The sequence below is a fragment of the Rhinopithecus bieti genome, unplaced genomic scaffold (assembly GCF_001698545.2).
Source record: "Rhinopithecus bieti isolate Rb0 unplaced genomic scaffold, ASM169854v2 scaffold_8226, whole genome shotgun sequence".
Lineage (NCBI taxonomy): Eukaryota > Metazoa > Chordata > Mammalia > Primates > Cercopithecidae > Rhinopithecus > Rhinopithecus bieti.
In genome coordinates, this window is record NW_016805992.1 from 1389667 (window position 1) to 1410864 (window position 21198).

Below are 21198 nucleotides of genomic sequence, written 5' to 3' on the forward strand. Positions count from 1 at the left end.
ATTCTCCTGCCTCAGCCTCCCGAGTAGCTGGGACTACAGGCGCCCGCCACCACACCCGGCTAATTTTTTTTTTTGTATTTTAGTAGAGACGGGGTTTCACCGTGTTAGCCAGGATGGTCTTGATCTCCTGACCTCGTGATCCGCCCGTCTCAGCCTCCCAAAGTGCTGAGATTACAGGCGTGAGCCACTGCACCCAGCCTTTTTTTTGTATTTTAATGGAGTTTTTCTCTTATTGCCCAGGCTAGAGTGCAGTGGTGCAATCTCGGCTCACTGCATCCTCCGCTTTCCAGTTTCAAGAGATTCTCCTGCCTCGGCCTCCCAAGTCTCTGGTACTACAGGTGCCTGCCACCACGCCCAGCTAATTTTTTTGTATTTTTAGTAGAGACGGGGTTTCACCATGTTGGTCAGGCTGGTCTCGAACTGCTGACCTTGTGATCCACCTGCCTCGGCCTCCCAAAGTGCTGGGATTACAGGCATGAGCCACCCCACCCAACCCTTTTTTGTTTTTGTTTTTTTTTTGAGATGAAGTCTCACTCTGTCACCCAGGCTGGTGTGCAGTGGCACAATCTCAGCTCACTGCAACCTCCACCTCCTGGGTTCAAGCAATTCTCCTGCCTCAGTCTCCCAAGTAGCTGGGATTACAGGTGCCCACTACCACACCTAGCTAATTTTTGTATTTTTAGTAGAGATGGGGTTTCACCATGTTGCCCAAGCTGGTCTCGAACTCCTGACTTCAAATAATCCACCTGCCTTGGCCTCCCAAAGTGCTGGGATTACAGGCATGAGCCACTGCGCTCAGCTCTCTTGTAATGTTTTTTATTTTGCATTAAGTGAGTACTTTCCAGTGTAACATTTTTATTTCTTTAATGATTACTATATATTTTTAGTTTTCTTTGAGGTCGCTCTAAGGTTTACCATACACAACAGAATCAACTTCAGATTTGTATCTCTTTTTGTGTTCTGATGTGTAAAACACATACAGAAAACTTCATGAAATATAAAATCACAGCTTACTGAACTACTGTAAAGCAAACCACCCATGCCCTTAGCCAAAGCAAGAAATACATTGCTGGCACCCACAGATGCCCCTGTGTATCCACAGATACTCATGATATGGTGTACTTCACTGATTGAAGCTTAATCCTGAAAGACCAAGAATCTAGGGAGTGGTGGTGAGCCTGAGTTAGTCTCTTTTTTCTCCAAGAATGCAGAGGCTGTGCATTTTTTCTGCAATTACGAAGAGAGCCGAGGCAATTACCTGGTTGATGTGGACGGCAACCGAATGCTGGATCTTTATTCCCAGATCTCCTCTGTCCCCATAGGTAAGAGCTGGGAAATCACTCCTTGGATATAACCTCTGTTTCTGTCTCTCCTAGTTGTGGCTATCCAGGTTTTAGGCTGTGGCTTCCAGCAGGCACATCCCAGGGTGTTGCCTGACACTTTGCTCAGGGGTAGGAAAAAAATAAGTAATGTGTAAAGGGCATATTATTAGACATATTATATGTCCTCTCTCATCTACTCCTTCCCCAAATTCTACAAGGTAAGTATGTATTCATATCCCCATTTTGCAGATAGGTAAACAAAGCGTAGAAAGGTTTGATACCTTGCACAGGAATCAGAGCTAGAACGCAAACCCATCGGTGTGATGACAGTGGCCCCCAGGTAGGTGTCTTAGGTTGAGTTTCCTCGAAGAAGAGCCTGAGGTGAGGATTTCCTTTTTCCCCTGCTTTTTTTTTTTTTTTCAGACGGAGTCTTGCTCTGTCGACCAGGCTCGAGTGAAGTGGCACAATCTTGGTTCGCGGCAACCTCTACCTCCCAGGTTCAAGTGATTCTCGTGCCTCAGCCTCCCAAGTAGCTGGGATTACAGGCTCGTGCCACCATGCCTATCTAATTTTTGTATTTTTAGTAGAGACGGACTTTCACCATGTTGGCCAGGGTAGTCTAGAACTCCTGACTGCAAGTGATCTGCCTGCCTCAGCCTCCCACAGTACTGGGATTATAGGTGTGAGCCACTACGCCCAGCCTATTTTTTTTTTTTTTTTGAGACAGGGTCTCACTATGCTGCCCAGGCTGGTCTCAAACTCCTGGACTCAAGTGATCCTCCCGCCTCAGCCTCCCAAAGTGCTAGGATGACAGGTGTGAGCCACTGAAACCAGCCAGAGGTAGGGATTCTTGGGCAGGTTATTGATTGAGGGAGAGCTCTCAGGAGAAAGGGGAGGAAAGGAACAGCCTAGGGTGGGGGAAGAAGCTAAGAAGGAAGGTCTCAGCTGGAACTATCCACAGCCTTGCCCCACTTGGGGCTCTGGAGCATGCACCACACCCCAGAGTTGGTCTCAGAATGAAGGAAAGGGTCTGGCTTTTTATGCCCCTTCACCAGCCAGTCATCACCCATCAGCTGCCAGAGGGGAGAACTTGTATTATCTCCTTGGCAAAGCAGCTTCCATTTGCCAACTGCAGTTTTCCAGGCAAGGAGGCAGCTGGAGTTATTATCAACCAGCACACAGAGCAGCTGGGAAACAGTGACCTGCCCAGTAAAAGTGACCTTGGTGGGACGCCCACAGCCTCTGCCTCCCAGGGTCACCTCCCAGCCCCCAGTGAGCACCTCCCTCTGGACCCTGCTCAGCAGCCTGGAGCCTTTCCTTGAGACCCAGCCTTGGCTGTCCACACCGCTGCTTCTTCCCCTGCTCGTTTCCTCACACCTACTTATTTCCCACTAGGATGCTATTAGACAGTAAGTGGATGACTCATTCTTTTGGGGAAGTCCATCATTCAGGAATGCCTCAGCCATGGAAGGCATTTTGGAGACAAAGATTTACAAAACCCCATCTCCCCTTTGTGTGGGAGTGGAAGGGATGGGCTCTTGACTTGTCCTGGGTTCAAATCCTGGCTCCACTATATATTAACTGTGGGATTGTGACCCACCCCCCAGGAGTCCCTCAGTCTGAATGCCCAGCTAGCCACTGTGTGCATGAAGGTCAGGGAATCAGATTAGCAGCGTTTGTTTTAAAAACTAGAAGTTTGGTCAGGCACGGTGGTGCATGCTGGTAATCCCAGCACTTTGGGAGGCCAAAGGAAGAGGATGGCTTGAAGTCAGGAGTTTAAAACCAATCTGGGCATTATAGTGAGACTCAACCCCTATCTCTACAAAAAAATTTTTTAAATTAGCTAGGCATGCTGGTGCATGCCTGTAGTCCCAGCTACTCTGGAGGCTCAGTCAGGAGGATCGCTGGAGCCCAGGAGTTTGAGGCTGCAGTGGGCTATGATCACACCACTACACTTCAGCCTGGGCAACAGTGTAAGACCCTGTCTCAGTAAAAAACAAAAATGGAAACATTCTAGAAATTCTAAAAGTTCTCTCTCTGGCCACCTGTCCTCCCATATCTGTAGTGTCTGAAAAGATTTTTTTAACTTGATACTTATTGAGAATTTACTATGCACCTGGCATATTGCCAAGTGCCTTATATGTTATCTCATTAAATGGCTACAACTGCCTTAGAGTAAGGTCTTTTAACATCACCTCCAGTTGACTGATGGGCCCAAGTTTCAGGAGCTTACAGGGTTTTCCCGGCATACACAGGGAATCCAAGGCTAAGCCAGTGTGTGAACAAATGACTCTCTGCCTCCCAAGCTTATTTCTATGGTAGCTGCCTTGCAGACACCTGCCCCTGACCTGAAATGTGGGGGTCCCACAGCATCAAAAGCCCAAGGCAAAATTTCCCTGATCAGAGGGACCAGCTCTGCTCTCATCTCTTCTTCAGAAGCCAGTAAGGCACACCGCATCTGAGGCTTAATGAGGTTTACCTGGAACGGGCTTATCTCTCCAGAGGCAAAAAAAGGTCATGAACACACAGGCAGTGTTGATAAGGAGCCAGGGCTTAAAGACCTTTGGCCCGGAAACAGTTGGAGAAACCCAGAGTGTTCCTTTTTTGAGTAAGGTGCACTTTTCAGTCTTGGGCCCAGCATGTGTTGGAGTAGGATGGGGGAGTGCCAGGGATGAATGTGAATAGTCCTCCCTACCTTTGTTCCCCTCCGTGACTCTCCCATCTATCTTCTCGACCAGGCAGCGTGGAAGCCCAAGGCATTTCAAATCACTTTCACTTTTCTATTCTATTAGGAGAAAGTCTGCCCTGGGTGATGTCAGGTCTTTAATACCTGACTCCACTGGCTGATCTCTTACTGTGGAGGAGTGCGTGGCCCAGGCTCAGAGGCTTGGGCAGGCAACAGAAAGATTGTTCCCATGGCATCCAACCTCTGGCCACATTGATATAAAGTCTCCTTTCAAAGTAAATGTATTTGGCCGGGCACAGTGGTTCATGCCTGTAATCCCAACATTTTGGGAGGCTAAGGCAGGCAGATAGCTTGAGCTCAGGAGTTTGAGACCAGCCTGGCTAGCATGGTGAAACCCTGTCTATAAAAATAAAAAACAAAAAGTAGCCGGGCATGGTGGTGCCCACCTGTAATCCCAGCTATTCAGGAGGCTGAAATGGGAGGATTACTTAAGCTGGGGAGGTTGAGGCCGCAGTGAGCCGTGATTACACCACTGCACTCCAGCCTGGGCAACAGAGTGAGACCCTGTCTCAAACAAACAAAGAAAACAACAAAAAAAGAAAAGTTTCAAGGGGTGAATTCTGAGATTAGCTGGTGACGTTCAAATTCAGCAGGAGTTAGTATGAACCTTGTGGTGGAAATTCAGGCCGTGACATCAGCAAGCTCGTTTTGCACAAACTCCAGTTGACCATCTTGGTCCCCCTATGGCTTCCAGACACATGAAAGTGAGGATGCATGCATCAGGGTGAGAGCTGTGATTTTTTGGAAACTCAAGTCAAACACATGAGGTCAGCTGCTAAGTTCTTTTCTCAGAGAGAGACACTGCTGCCTCTTGTGCTCCAACCTTATGTGTAATTGTCTCCCAGGACTGACTAGGAGATGATCTGCAGGGCAGGTGCATTAATTACCAGGAGACAGAAAGTGGCTTGACTTCAGGCCGGGTTTGGTGGCTCACACCTGTAATCCTAGCCCTTTGGAAGGCCGAGGTGGGCGGATCACTTGAGGACAGGAGTTTAAGACCAGCCTGGCCAACATGGTGAAACCTCGTATCTACTAAAAATACAAAAAAATTAGCCAGGTGTGGTGGCACACACCTGTAAACCCAGCTACTCCGGAGGCTGAGGCACGAGAATTGCTTGAACCTGGGAGGCAGAGGTCTCAATGAGCCAAGATTGTGCCACTGCACTCCAGCCTGGGCAACAAGGCAAGACTGCTGAAAAGAAGAGAGGGGTGGGGAGGGGAGGGGAGCTTGACTTGTTAGGGGAGGCCAACATGCAATAGAATGGTTAAGAATGTCTTTCAAAAACCCCTGGAAGATTACAGCAATCTTGCTTGAGTCTAATATAACTACAGAGTAATCCTTATTAATTAACTTCAAATATTTTAATTTTAATTTTTTTTCTTTTTTTATTTCTTCTTTTTTAAAAAATGGGATACATGTGTAGAACCTGCAGGTTTGTTACATAGGTATACGTGTGCCATGGTGGTTTGCTGCACCTATCGTCTCGTTATTTTAATTAATTTATTTATTATTATTTTTTTTTTTTTGAGACGGATTCTCGCTCTGTCGCCCAGGCTGGAGTGCAGTGGCCGGATCTCAGCTCACTGCAAGCTCCGCCTCCTGGGTTTATGTCATTCTCCTGCCTCAGCCTCCCGAGTAGCTGGGACTACAGGCGCCCGCCACCACGCCCAGCTAGTTTTTTGTATTTTTTAGTAGAGACGGGGTTTCACCGTGTTAGCCAGGATGGTCTCAAACTCCTGACCTCGTGATCCGCCCATCTCGGCCTCCCAAAGTGCTGGGATTACAGGCTTGAGCCACCGTGCCCAGCTATTTTAATTTTTAATAGAGTGCGGACCAGCGTCTTTCCCAAGCCTGAGCCCCATCTCAGTTCCTCTCCCAGAAGCAACCATCATTATCAGCTTCTTCTAGAGAGAGATTCAGTGTGTGTGTAAGCACCCACATATCCTGTGTCTCTCCTTCTTCACTTAGCAGATCTCAGAGATTATTCTAACTCAGCACAAATAAATCTCTCTCACCCTTTTCTACAGCTGATTCGTTACATTAGAAGGCTTATTTCCCTGACCCACTATTGATGGATGGTAGGTTGCTTTCAAGTCTTGAGATATGAGTGTCACAATTAAGATCCGTGCTCATAGATCTTTATACACTGTAGGATAAATTCATAGAAGAGCAATTGCTGAATCCGAGTGTGCTAAGCCTTGTCGTGCAATGTCAGGCCCAGTCTGGATGGTAAATGCCGTGGGACTCTGGGAATAAGCAGATGTATGAAGGCAGGACAAGGCCTGCAGGTCACAGATTGCAGGTGGCATCACTACTCACTCAGTCCCTGAGCAAACATTCATCGAGATTTGACTCAGCCAGTGGGCGCTGGGAAGGAAGGTGAGGATCTTCTCTGCAATTCGGCACTTGGGACTGTTGAACCAAACTCCCCAGTCAGCCCCAGGCTTGAAATTTTCTTACATTTATCTCCCTTTTAATATTTTATTTTATTTTATTTTATTTTATTTTATTTATTTTGTCTATTCTATTCTATTCTATTCTATTCTATTCTATTCTATTCTATTCTATTTTGAAATGGAGTCTCACTGTCACCTAGGCTGGAGTGCAGTGGCACAATCTCAACTCACTGCAACCTCCACCTCTTGGGTTCAAGCGATTCTCCTGCCTCAGCCTCCCGAGTAGCTGGGATTACAGGAACACAGCATCACACCCAGCTAATTTTTGTATGTTTAGTAGAGACGGGGATTCACTATGTTGGCCAGGCTGGTCTGGAACTCCTGACCTCAGGTGATCCGCCTGCCTCAGCCTCCCGAGTAGCTGGGACTACAGGCGCGTGCCACCCCGCCCGGCTAATTTTTGTATTTTTAGCAGAGATGGGGTTTCGCCATGTTGGCCAGGCTGCTCTGGAACTCCTGACCTCAGGTCATCCGCCTGCCTCAGCCTCCCAAAGGGCTGGGATGACAGGCGTGAGCCACCATGCCCGGCGCATTTATCTCACCTTATGTTTATGTAGTCCAGTAGGTCTCAAACCTGAACAAGCATCAGAATCTCCTAGAGAACTTGTTGGATTTCTAGGCTGCCCCCTGAGAGATTCTGAGTCAGGGGTGTTAGGTGGGGCGCCAGTAATCTCTTTTTGTCAACAAAGGATAAAAGACCCTTTGGTGCTTAAAGAGAGTTGCGGGGTTGGAAAGGAAGGGAGAGGGAAGGAGAGGAGGGAGGGGCATGGAGAACCCGTGGATGCAATGAGATCTCTAACAATACTCTCCTGCCCTCAGGTTACAGCCACCCCGCCCTGCTGAAACTCATCCAACAGCCTCAAAATGCGGTAGGTCTTGGGGTTGCACAGAGTAAAGACAAAATGTGTTCATGGCCAGTCACAGAATCACTGGGCAGACTTTGGCAATAGTCCTTGCATTCATTCATTCCATAAATATTTATCGAGCCCGTACGATGTGCCAGGTACGTGGAATGCCTTGATGAACAAAAACACAGTGCCCACATTCCTATGGAGGCAGTCAATTAACCACACACATGAATAGAGAATTGCAACCATATTAAGTGCTACAGAGTAAGGTAGGCAGTGCTTCGTGGGCATAAAAGAATGATGCTAACAGTTAATGTTTATGGAGAGCATAATTTGCACCAAACGCTGTGTTCAGCACTTTCTAGCTATAATATTGACAAGTCTCTGAAGCAGGTACTCTTGTTATCCCCATTTTACAGATACAGAAACTGAGGCACAGAGTGGTTAAGTATTTGCCCAAGGTCACACAGCTAGTGGAGGCGCTGAGAATAAACCCACAGGAGCTGAGTTATTTGGGGATGGAGAGGGTGGGTGTCAGGGAGGCTTCCCAGGGAAAAGACTTTTCAGCTGAGATCTGAAGGAAAGGAAGGTCTGGCAGGTCATGAGTCGGGAGAAATGGTCCCAGCAGGGAGAAGAGGGCAGCGGCGAGGGCAGCGGCGCGGCTGGAGCAGAGAGAGTGGGGAGGGATCCAAGGAGGACTAGAGTAGCAGCAGGGTACATGGTTTTCAGATGCCACCTAGACCGGGGTTCTGAACTCTCACACTGTTGACATCTGTAACCAGATAATTCTGTGTTGTGAGGGGCTGTCCTGTGCATTGAGACATTGAGCGGCATCCCTGGACTCTACCCACTAAATGCCAGTAGCAACTCCCTCCTGAGGCTGTGACAACCAAAAAATGTCTGCATACATGGCCAGATGTCCCCTGGTGAATACAGTCACCCCACATGAGAACCCCTGCAATAGAAGACATTCATCTCTATCCTGAGAGAGGTGGAAAGCCATTGCACATTTATACTAAAGTATATGGCCGGTCATGGTGGCTCATGCCTGTAATCCCAGCACTTTGGGAGGCTGAGGTGGGCAGAGCACTTGAGGTCAGGAGTTCGAGACCAGCCTGGCCAGCATGGTGAAACCCTATGTCTACTAAAAAGACAAAAATTAGCCAGGTGTGGTGGTTCGAGCCTGTAATCCCAGCTACTTGGGAGGCTGAGGCAGAAGAATTGCTTGAACCCAGGAGGTGGAGGTTGCAGTGAGCTGAGATGGTGCCACTGCACTCCAGCTTAGGCGACAGAGGGAGACTTTATCTCCAAAAAATAATAATAATAATAAAATAAAAAGTATAATGCCCATGCAGGCATGCATACAGCCTAAATGCACAACTCAATGAATTTCCCACGTAACCAGTGTTTCACAATTTTTTTTGTTATTGGAACATCCCCTTAAGGAGCATTTTTAGACATTATTTTCCTAGTTGTTCCCTATCATGAAATTGTAATACAAAAATACAGTACATATGGAGTATATCTGTGTGTTGTATTTATGTCTGTGCTTTATATGGAACAGAGTAAGATTTTTTTTTTTAACTCCCATTGAGAATGAACGAGTTGTAATGAGGAATCAGAACATGCCCCCACCCAGTTATTATTCCTTCCAACCAAATTAAGTAGACCACTCCGCTTACTTTTAACAGATTGCTACATTTCTCCAGTTTTGTTTGCTTGCTTTTTTCTTGAGACAGAGTCTTGCTCTGCTGCCCAGGCGAGAATGCAGGGGTGCAATCATGGCTCACTGCACCCCGGGCTCAAGCGATCCTCCCACCTCAGCCTCCTGAGTTGCTGGGACTACAGGTCCCCACCACCACACCCAGCTAATTTTTGGTTTTTGTGGGTTTTTTTTTTTTTTTTTTTTTTGGTAGAGATGGGGTTTCACCATGTTGCTCAGGCTAGTCTCGAACTCCTGGGCTCAAGTGATCCTCCTGCCTTGGTCTCCCAAATTCCTGGGATTACAGGTGTGAGCCACCACACCCAGTTGTATTTCTCCAGTTCTTTATTGCATGTCAGGGGAGCTTTGCAGTGTGTATCTTTACCTTGTCTGGCTTATTTCATTCAAAATGATGTCTGGGTGATTCCTCCTGGTGTGTAATTGCAGACCATCTATCCTCATGGCTTTAGAGCCTTCCCCTCTGCGGATATCCTGCAATCCTATTGTCCACGGGTATTTGCATAGCTCCAGTTCAGGGCTCTTATGAAGACTGCTGCTATGGACGGTCATGTGTGTGTCTTCTGCTGTACACATTTATGTGTTTCTGTTAGATACGAAGCTGGGAGTGGAAGTGCTGGCCATGTACAGCTCCTGCAGATCCTGCCAGACAGTTCTCCAAACTGATTGCACCAACTCCACTCCCACAGCTGGGGGAGGGTTCCAGTCTCGCCACATCCTCACCAACACGGAGTATCACTGGAGGGTTTCTTTGACTCAGAGAGGAACATACTTATCCACACACGACAAGGAACTTGATCCCAAAAAGAAATCTAAGAAAGGCAGACGGAAGAAAGACCCAATCCTGGTCAGAAGCAGGATCCCTAGCCCTAAAACATTCTTCCCTTTAAATAAAGAGTGGGAGCTAATAGGAAAGAACCACATTTTCTTCTTTCTGAATGGGTGTGCCCTGCCTGGGAGGGGCCAGGGGACACTCTTGTCTCCAATTAGTTGACAGGTTTAGGGGCTGCTGTAGAGGGAACTGGTGTCCTCCTGAAGGTGTCTGATGAGGCCCACTGCGGCCGGAGGCTCCCGAATGTGTTTACATCCAAAGTCTGGCTTTGTTTTGAAACGTTGTGCAAATCCCAGATGCCTTGGCAGTTGGTGCTGAAAAAAAAATGTGTCAACAAACATGTCAGACACATTTGCAGTGTCAACCGCCTCCAGAGGCAGAACCATCCTCAACAACACATGACGTCAAGGCCCAGAGATTCCGGCTGGGTGTGGTGGCTCATGCCTGTAATCTCAGCACTCTGGGAGGCTGAGGTGGAAGAATCCCTGAGGCTAAGAGTTGGAGACCAGCCTGGGCAACATATCGAGAGCCTGTCTCTACAAAAACCGTTTTTTAAAAAAATTAGCCGGGTGTGGTGGTGCATACCTGTAGTCCCAGCTACTCAGGAGGCTGAGGTGGGAGGATTGCTTGAGCCCAGGAAGTCACTGCAGTGAGTTGTGATCTCGCCACTGCACTCTAGCCTGGATGACAGAGTGAGACCTTGCCTCTAAAACAAAACAAAACAAAAATATATCCCAAAAAACAAAGGCCCAGGGATTCTGATTTCAGGGGACAGTACTATCCTTTCCCTGCTGGGAGCTCCCCCAACTTTCCCTATTCCCCACCAACCTTTCACCTCTCTCTCCCCTCTCACCTAGTCGGGGACTGGTTCTAACCCTCAAGTCTCCCACTTGGCTTTCTGCCAGCAACCTCTCCCCATCGATCCCTCCCACCTGCCTTCTCACCTCTTCCAAACCATCCTCCAAACTGCACTGCACGTGGAACCCTTCCCTGGTACTCACTGCCTTCTGGCTGTGTCCCAATCTCCTCCACCTCAAATGCCAAGCCCTTGGAGAGCTACCTCCCACTTTCTTCTTTAGTCTTATTGCTTGACATTTGCTCACTCATTGGTTATTGACTGAATGCTTCCAATGTGCCAAGCACTGTTTTCGGCACTGGGATTTGATGGTGAATCCACGTTCTCCATCCCAGTCTGGGCTGAGTTGTTCTGCAGAGGAACTGGGTTTGGAGACCCTGAGGCAGTCTTAGAGAGGGGACAACTGACCTCCATGGGCTAAAAGGTTTTCAGCAGGACACGCCCAGGGCAGTAGGCTGGGCCACCATTGGCTGACATCTTGGGTCTTCCAAATTTTTGGCTGCAGATGCACTCAGGTGGTGGCGATGGTATTCTACTTGTACAGGGCAGGTTCCTGCCAGGTCACCAAAGTCCCGAGAAGGGGTTTATCAACCCTTTTGCACCCAAACCAAACCACCCTGAAACTCCACCATCATTACTTCATGTGACTCCCTAAAAATGAAACCACGTCCCTTAGATCTAATATCTGGATTCCAATTGTGATTTCTTTTTTCTTCTTCTTTCTTCCTTCTTCTTCCTTCTCCTCCTTCTTCTTCTCCTTTCTTCTTTCTTCTTTCTCTCTCTTTATCACCCAGCCTAGAGTGGAGTGGCTTGATCATAGTTTATTGCAGCCTCGAGCTCCTGGACTCAAAAAAGACCCTCCCACCTCAGCCTCCTAAGTGACTGGGATTATAGGTGTGAGGCACTGTGCCCAACCTCCAGTTACTATTTCTTATGTCACCAGGACCATCTCATTACATTGCTCACAAGCTATACAATAATCATGGATATTGCATGTACATAGTCACATTGCAATGAATGCACATAGCACAGTGGGTCTGACCAAGTAAGACACCTGCCATCCTGTGACCTCTGGGTCTTTCCCTCTGCATAAGTCTTCCTTTGAGACTGAACTCCTGCATCCTCTGTACACCGTATCATCTCACTGGCTCCTTACAAGCACCTAGTGAAGAGTCTCCAGTTTGGCAGATGAGAAACCCAAAGCTCAGAGAGGTTAAGTGAGTTGCCCAAGGTTGCACAGCCACTTAAGCCAAAGCCAATTCTCTTCTTGCCGCACCCTAAGCCTACTGAGCTGACTGCAAGGGTTTAGAAACGTATCCTCATTTGATCCTGATACCCCATGTCCCAGATATCTTCTGTTCTTAACGTCACACTTTCTCGAGCAAGAACATCACCCCCACATCATTCCTAGATCCAGATAGGCTGTCAAGCTGCCAGCCAGCGCTGCTGCCCCCTTCTGGGAGCCATTTCCCTGCTGCCACTGAGGGCCAGCTTGCTTCCACCCTATTCTCATGATGTGATTTCTTAGGAGCTCCACTAACAGGTCAGAGCCAGAAGGAAATGCTCCTTAAGATCCCCTCCAAGTTTGGGCACAGTGGCTCACACTTGTAATCCCAGCACTTTGGGAGGCTGACGCAGGCAGGTCGCTTGAGTCCAAGAGTTCAAGACCAGCCTGGGTAACATGGAGAAACCCCATCTCTATAAAAAATATAAAAAATTAGCTGGGCGTGGTGGCACGTGCCTGTAGTCCCAGCTACTTGGAAGGCTGAGGTGGGAGGATCACTTGAGCCTGGGAGGTCAAGGCTGCAGTAAGCTGATATCACACTACTGCACTCCAACCTGAGAGACAGAGCAAGACCCTGTTAAAAAAAAAAAAAAAAAAAAAAAAAGCCCTTCCAGGCAAGCCAAGGCCTCTGGGTTGTGCCAAGCATGAGCATTTTCGGGTGGAGGCTACCTGGAGCACCTGACAGAGAGTGGCATCTGAAGTCAGTAAACCTAGGTCTGAGTTGTGATTTTTCTCCTTCTTGGCTGTGTGACTTGGAGCAAGTTGTTTGACCTCTCTGGTCCTCAGTCTCCCCAACTCTACAATGAGGACGGTTAACTTCCCTTACTACTTATCCTATACCCAACTGAGTGATCGCAAAGCAGAAAAAGCAAGAGGTAGGAATCTCCCAGTTTCTAGCAACACAAGCCAAGTCCTAAAGCCCCTGGGAGAATCATCTCTGGGGACCCCTCTGCCCTTGGGTCTCCTCCTGTACAGTGATGCTGCTTTTTGGATTTGCACTGAGTGCATTACACTGATTTTGCCCAAGAAACTCTTTCTCTACCCCAAAAGTCCCTTTCTGTATTTTTAGTAGAGAAAAGGTTTCACCATGTTGGCCAGGCTGGTCTCGAACTCCTGGCCTCAAGCAATCCACCCACCTTGGCCTCCAAAAATGCAGAGATTATAGGCGTGAGGCATTGCACCCTGCCGGTTTTTTAGTCTTTCTAATGGTTAAATATATAAAGAAAGAGACTTACAGGAAGTTGCAAAAACCAGTACAAAGAGCCCCATGTACCCTTCCCTCAGTTTTTTTTGAGACGGAGTCTGGCTCTGTCACCCAGGCTGGAGTGCAGCGGCCGGGTCTCAGCTCACTGCAAGCTCCGCCTCCCGGGTTCCCGCCATTCTCTTGGCTCAGCCTCCCGAGTAGCTGGGACTACAGGCGCCCGCCACCTTGCCCGGCTAGTTTTTTGTATTTTTTTTTTAGTAGAGACGGGGTTTCACCGTGTTAGCCAGGATGGTTTCGATCTCCTGACCTCGTGATCCACCCGTCTCGGCCTCCCAAAGTGCTGGGATTACAGGCTTGAGCCACCGCACCCGGCCGACCCTTTTTTAAAACATCCACAGCAATCCAGCGGATTTCTCTAAAAGTCTGAGGAAACCTGCCCTGCCCCACCCTGACAGAACGTCATCATCCTGCAACCCCATTCGGAGGCTTTTTGAACACAGGGACTATGAAAAGCACCGTTTGTAGGCAGGGAGCTGGGTCAGGCCCCCAGAAGTCACCATTTGCCTCTTGCCCTTTTGCAGAGCATGTTCGTCAACAGACCCGCCCTCGGAATCCTGCCTCCGGAGAACTTTGTGGAGAAGCTGCGGGAGTCCTTGCTCTCGGTCAGTTCTAGAGAAGCAATCCCACTGTCTGCAGACGTGGTACTGGCAGGGGAAGGGAAAAGTGGAGATGCCAGCAATGAAGAACAAGGTGTTGCTACGGAAATCCTTCTCTCTGAGCTTATTCTTCCATGCAGAGTATTTTAAATTTTTCTTTTAAAGGACAGAAGGGATTCTTTGTGTGCAGGACAAAAGGAGCTGGGGAAATGAATATGTGTCGCATGATAGGAGCCTGGCATATGTCATTCAATCCTGCCCTCACTTCTTGGTTTTAGTTACTACAAACAATTAAAGCCTTTGGGAACCTCAGTGTCCCTCCTGGAACGTGTCAGTGTCTTAGACAGTGGCAGGTGCATCAGGAGAGGGCTTTCGCCCCCCTTCTTTCCTCTCTGCCAGCCTCAGGGCCTCCCTAGGCTTCTCCGCCACCCTTGGAAAAACCTGAGTCCACCCTCCCAGTCCCACACCTTCCAGGACAGCCCTGGTTCCGTTTATCCCTGGTATGGCCCCTGTGAAGATTCAGCTCCAGCCAGGGGACGCGGGAGTACAGGAGTCATGATGAGCCGGGGCTCACGGCTGTTTCCCTCCCCTCAGGTGGCTCCCAAAGGGATGTCCCAGCTCATCACCATGGCCTGTGGCTCCTGCTCCAATGAAAATGCCTTCAAGACCATCTTCATGTGGTACCGGGTGAGGTTGGGGGCACACACACACAGGCTCCCCAGCACCTAGCCACACCTTCACTCCTGGTCTGACTGTTCATTCCAATGAGCTGGAATATTAGACGTCAGTACCAGGGTTAAAATACAGGGAGGGCCACTGCTGGATGGCACTTTCCAGACAGCCCAGTGGGATATGGTACAAAGGGCTGAGGCTTTGGCATCAAAACTATGCAATGTGGGCTGGGCACAGTGGTTCACGCATGTAATCCCAACACTCTGAGAGGCAAAGGTGGGCGGAACACTTGAGTCCAGGAGCTTGAGACCAGCATGGGCAACATGATGAAACCCCATCTCTACTAAAAAAAAATTCAAAAATTGGCCAGGTATGGTGGTGCACGCCTGTAGTCTCAACTATTCTGGAGGCTGAGGTGGAAGGATTACTTGAGCCTGGGAGGTCAAGGCTGCAGTGAGCCATGGTTGTGCCACTGCATTTCAGCCTGGGTGACAGACTGAGACCCTGTCTCAAAAAAAACAAACAAACAAAAAAAAAAAATATGCAGTGTGACTACTTTATTTTATTTAAATATTTATATTTAATCTTGTTTAAATATTCTAAATTGCAGAGACAGAGCCCCACTTTCTTGCCCAGCCTGGTCTCAAACTCTTGGCCTCAAGCAATCCTCCTGTCTTAGCCACCCAATGTACTAGGATTACAGATTTGAGCCCGCACACCTGGCCTCCATTCTTCCTGGCAAAACATATACACTCTCAGCAGATCTTAATCCAACAGACCTAAATCGTTGCTGATGGTGCTGAATGCATTATGTGTGTTAGTTTCTTTTGTTGCAAGCACAGCTGGTAGCCTCATGTTTCAGTACAGACCTGTAACAATTAATATGTGAGATCCACTGCTGAGAAAGCACTTTCTACTTGTCTGGACTGAATATTGGTTTGGTTGGAAAGTTGAAGCCCCGACTACCCCAGAGCATCTCTGAGATTTTGTTCTATTGTTTCAGAGCAAGGAAAGAGGGCAGAGGGGCTTCTCCCAGGAGGAGCTGGAGACGTGCATGATTAACCAGGTGAGTGCAGCTGGGCTTGTACCACATACATCTGGGGAAGCTGCACAGCCTCTCCCGGGCTGTTGCCGGCTGGCTGGCACTGACCTTCTCAATTAGGAAGGGCCAGGCTGGGCGCCGTGGCTCATGCCTGTAATCCCAGCACTTTGGGAGGCTGAGACAGGCGGATCACCTGAGGTCAGGAGTTCAAGACCAGCCTGGCCAACATGGTGAAACCCCATCTCTACTAAAAAGACAAAAATTACCTGGGCATGGTGGCACACGCATGTAATCTCAGCTACTTGGGAGGATGAGGCAGGAGAATCACTTGAACCTGGGAGGTGGAGGTTGCAGTGAGTCGAGATCACACCACTGCACTCCAGCCTGGGTGACAGAATGAAACTCCTCTCAAAACAAAAAACCAAACAAGCAAAAACAAAACGCTGGCTGCTGTGGTTCATGCCTGTAATCCCAGCACTTTGGCAGGTGACGGTAGGAGGATCACCTGAGGTCAGGAGTTCCAGACCAGCCTGGCTAACATGGCAAAACCCTGTCTCTACTGAAAATACAAAAATTAGCCAGGTGTGGTGGCAGGTGCTTGTAATCCCAGCCACTCAGGAGGCTGAGGCAGGAGAATTGCTTAAACCCAGGAGGCAGAGTTTGTAGTGAGCTGAGATCACACCACTGCACTCCAGCCTGGGCGACAGAGCAAGACTCCATCTCAAAACAAAACAACACAACAACAACAACAAAGGAAGGGCCCCCAAGGTGTTCCCAGTCTCAAGTCCATTCCCTGGGTATCAAGGCTGAGTGGAGGCTGGGCGCAGTGGCTCACACCCGTAATCCTGGCACTTTGGGAGGCCAAGGCAGGCGGATCACTTGAGGTCAGGAGTTCGAGACCAGCCTGGCCAACATGGTGAAACCCTGTCTCTACTGAAAATACAAAAATTAGCCGAGCTTGATGACACAGGCTTTTAGTCCTAGCTGCTCGGGAGGCTGAGGCAGGAGAATCGCCTGAACCTGGGAGGCGGAGGTTGCAGTGAGCAGAGATTGAGCCACTGTACTCCAGCCTGAGTGACAGAATGAGACCCCGTCTCAAAAAAAAAAAGGCTGAGTGGAGATCTCCCTGACCAGCCTTCACCAGTTTCTTAGGACAACTGTCTGAATTTGACAGGTCTCCAAAGGCTATTAACATATTTTCTAGAATAATCCAAATTGTCAGCAGGAATGTATACGACGCATGGGTGTTCACCCCCTTGGTGTTTACAGTAATAATAACCAGAAAAGACTAGAAACCACCAATATTGGGGAAAGACTAATTAAATGGAGGGATTCGAAGTGGAACCAAGGAGACTACTGCTGGGGGTCAGAGGTGACCAGGCGCCACAGGGAAAACCAGGTGGGTGAGATTCCAAGCTCCCCACCCAGCTTTACCCAGAACAGGCCTGGCCTCCTCTGTTTTGTGTATGAGGTCCCATTAAGATTTAGACCGAAGGGTCTGCTGCTTTAGAAAAAAAACAAAAAGAAAATACTGTGTTATGATCACCTACACACAAAAACAAAACAAAATAAGGCTGGGCATAGTGGCTTATGTACTTTTTAGTCCCAGCACTTTGGAAGGCCGAGGCAGGAGGATTGCTTGAGCCCAGGAGTTGGAGACCAGCCTGGGCAACAAAGTGAGACCCTGGCTCGAAAAAAAAAAAAAAAAAAAAAAAACCAGGAGCTGCTGAACTTAATTACCCTCTGCTAACATTCTAATATTCTGCAGTAAAAATAGTTACTTACGGTTTCTCTTGGCCTGGACGTGTTTGGTATAATTTTGTAAAAACAGAAGAATGTAAATTATATGGTCACTGGGCTCTCAAATATGTAAATAAATATACAGGAAAATACTAGATGGAATCCTGCTGGCATATTTACAATGGCTTGCCTCTGGGTTGGTGAGACAGGGTTGCTTTTTTTTTTTAAATGCTTTCTTAATATATATTTTTTCCTAACCATACCTCTTGCTAGCAAATATATCTACACCTTTCTCCATATTCAAATAAACTTACATAAATTTACACTAAACAATTTTCTTGTTGTTTTTCCTGGCCCTTTTTTTTACGGACCTTATCCTATCTCTCACTCTATTTCTCTTATTTATTTATTTTTTTTCCTGAGACAGGGTCTCACTCTGTTCCCCAGACTGCAGTGCCATGGTGCGATCACGGCTCAATGCAGCCTCGACCTCCAGGGCTCAAGCAGTCCTCCTGCCTCAGTGTCCTGAGTAGCTGGGACTACAGGCACCTGCCACCATACCCAGCTAATTGTTTTAAAATTTTTATAGAGGCAGAGTCTCACTATGTTGCCCAGGCTGTTCTTGAACTTCGGAGCTCAAGTAATCCTCCCACCTCGGCTTCCCAAAGTGCTGAGATGAGAGGTGTGAGCCACCGTGCCCAGCCTCCTACCTCTTTCTCTAACTCTGCTTTTCTCACTCGATATCCATGGGCATCCTAGACCATCGACATTTTTGGATCTCACTCCTCATCATTCATGGCTGAATCCAAATATGCAAAATGATGTGTATATATTAATTACATGTACAATCAGAAGACAAATTAAAAAATGACAAGAGGCCAGGCACGGTGGCTTATGCCTGGAATCCCAGCAATTTGGGAGGCCAAGGTGGGTGGATCACCTGAGGTCAGGAGTTGCAGACCAGCCTGGCCAACATGGCAAAACCCTGTCTCTACTAAAGATACAAAAATTAGCCGGACGTGGTGGCGGGTACCTATAATCCCAGCTACTTGGGAGGCTGAGGCAGGAGAATCGCTTGAACGCAGGGGGAGCTGTGGTTGCAGTGAGCCAATATCACACTACTGCACTCCAGCCTGGTGACAGAGCAAGACTCCATCTTAAAAAAAAAAAAAAAAAGAAAAAGAAAAAAAACGACAAGAGGGTTTCTGGAATTTGTGGGAGGAGGGAGGTCTTAGGGTTTTTCCCGGAGGTCTCAGGGAATTGGTGCTCAACCAACCTGAGACGATGCCAGCCTCCTAGAGACTTGGGGGCCCCCACAGTTGCCTCTGAGGCACCTCCAGCAGTTCTGCCTGAGTCAGCTGGAAACATGTTTGGATTTCCTTGCTGGGTGGAGAGTCAGAAAACAATGCGAGGAGTGGCAGCTGTGCCATTTGCTTGGGGCTGGGAAGGGATGGGGTGTCCATGCACCCCTCCTGAACCCAAGGCGCAGCTACCATAGGAGAGCACCCGGTGGGGGCCTCCCTTCGACCGCTTTCTAGCACACAGACCCCTTCCAAAGGCCTGGGGGTGTTCCTGCAAGGTGCCTGGCTCAGCCCCTTGCCTCAGGTCACCCTGGAAAGCAAGCGTGCACCCATCAGCACCTGACCCCCTGACACCTGCAGAGGCCTGAGTAGCAGGGGAGCCAGGGGATGGGGAGGAAGTTGAAGAGCCTGTAGAACAGGGGCTGAAAACCCAGGAGTCCCCAGCGGCCAGAGGAAGGTGGGCAGTGGGTGCTGCTTGGTCACCTACGGTTACCACAGCAGGAAAATGGATCCAAACGGTACAGCACTGGTGAGAAGCCAGAAGTTCCGATCTTTATGTGAAATTTCTTGATTTTAAATTTTGCAACTTTTTTTTGAGACAGAGTCTTGCTCTTTTTGACCAGGCTGGGGTGCAGTGGCGCGAACTTGGCTCACTGCAACCTCTGCCTCCCAGGTTCAAGCGATTCTCCTGTCTCAGCCTCCCAAGTAGCTGGGATTACAGGCCCCCACCATCATGCCTGGCTAATTTTGTATTTTTAATAGAGACAGGGTTTCACCATGTTGGCCAGGCTGATCCCAAGCTCCTGACCTCCAATGATCCGCCTGCCTCAGCCTCCCAAAGTGCTGGGATTATAGGCGTGAGCCACTGCGCCCAGCCTAAATTTTGTGACTTAAAAAAAAAAAAAAAAAAAGTAAGTATGTATGCAAAATAAAATATGTGTCTTGGATATAGACCCCAGTGGTCCCATGTGTAACTTCTGCCTGAGAAGGATTCCTGGTTCTTCTGATAGATTTCTGTCTCCCTCTGGACTTGCAGAGGCAACAATACAGTTCCCCTATCCTTACAACTGTGACTAATGACTGATATTTCTTGGTTTTAGGCCCCCGGCTGCCCCGACTACAGCATCCTCTCCTTCATGGGCGCGTTCCACGGGAGGACCATGGGTAAGGAGGGACCAGTACGCTCCCAAGGTGGTGTTTAGAATAATAATAATAACAGCAACACTAGCGGCGGCTGACATTGGCAGTTTACACATATTGTCTCACCGATTCCACACAATGCCCTACAGAGTGGGGATTATTATTCCTGCTTTGCAGATGTGGGAATCAGGGTTTGCGAAGAGGAAGGATTTCCAAGACTATTCAGTGACAGATCCGGGATTTGAACTCTTGACTCTGTCTTCAAAGCCTGCGCTGCGTCTGTGATTAATCGCAATGCAAACACATACCCACTCACGCATGCCAATTAAGAGTTCAAGGGCTCCCCCTTCAGCTTCCGGATGAGAACTGGGGTTCAGTATCAAAACATCTCATGTACTCCCCAAGTTTATACACCTACTATGCACCCAGAAAAACTAAAAATTAAACGATAAAAAGAACTGGGATTTCACAGGCAATAGGCCTCCCTGCCCGTCGACAGCCTCACGCTGAAATGCGTATCATCTCCTTTGCAAAGAGCACTGCCTGCTTCCCCAAGCCAAGCGTTTGCTTTTCTGTTTTGCTCAACTCAGGTTGCTTAGCGACCACGCACTCCAAAGCCATTCACAAGATTGACATCCCTTCCTTTGACTGGCCCATCGCACCGTTCCCACGGCTGAAATACCCTCTGGAAGAGTTCGTGAAAGAGAACCAACAGGAGGAGGCCCGCTGTCTGGAAGAGGTAATGCTCATACCCTCCGGATCCTCCCTAACCACCAGTCCCGTTGCTCTTGCCGCCCCAAGACTTGGCCCAGGAGAAGAGAAACAGATGAAGGGTTTATCTGGGGACCTGTGCAGAGCTCCCCCAGGGGGAAGTAGGGACACAGAGGCCTTGCGTCCCACATATTCCATATTGGGAGAGTTCATGAGACACACTGTTTCCGTCACAGCATCCATCACCCGACTCTGATACCAATTTCTGTATCACTTAAGTTTCTTGGAAGACAAGCATCAATGACTCTAAAGTAAGAGGAAATAGATCTGTTGAAAGAAAATGGGGGCCGGGCGCGGTGGCTCTGCCTGTAATCCCAGCACTTTGGGAGGCCGAGATGGGTGGATCACCTGAGGTCAACAGTTCGAGACCAGCCTGGCCAACATGGAGAAACCCCGTCTCTATTAAAAATACAAAATTAGCCGGTCGTGGTGGTGCATGCCTGTAATCTCAGCTACTCCGGAGGCCAAAGCAGGAGAATCACTTGAACCCGGGAGGTGGTGGTTACGGTGAGCTGAGATCACACTATTGCACTCCAGCTTGGGCAACAAGAGTGAAACTCCATCTCAAAAAAAAAAAAAAAAAAAAAAAGAGAAAAAAAAAAAAAC

At 48.5% G+C, this 21198-nt stretch overlaps 1 protein-coding gene across 1 annotated transcript in view; it reads left to right on the forward strand.

The window, feature by feature from the left end:
* Window positions 1-21198, forward strand: part of ABAT (4-aminobutyrate aminotransferase) — a 111867-nt gene that overhangs the window by 77286 nt on the left and 13383 nt on the right. The window contains exons 4-10 of the mRNA XM_017874408.1: window positions 1205-1322; window positions 7345-7394; window positions 13852-13932; window positions 14521-14613; window positions 15602-15664; window positions 19782-19845; window positions 20412-20560. Of these exons, the coding sequence (XP_017729897.1) occupies window positions 1205-1322; window positions 7345-7394; window positions 13852-13932; window positions 14521-14613; window positions 15602-15664; window positions 19782-19845; window positions 20412-20560 (618 nt within the window). The remainder of the gene's footprint in view (window positions 1-1204; window positions 1323-7344; window positions 7395-13851; window positions 13933-14520; window positions 14614-15601; window positions 15665-19781; window positions 19846-20411; window positions 20561-21198) is intronic.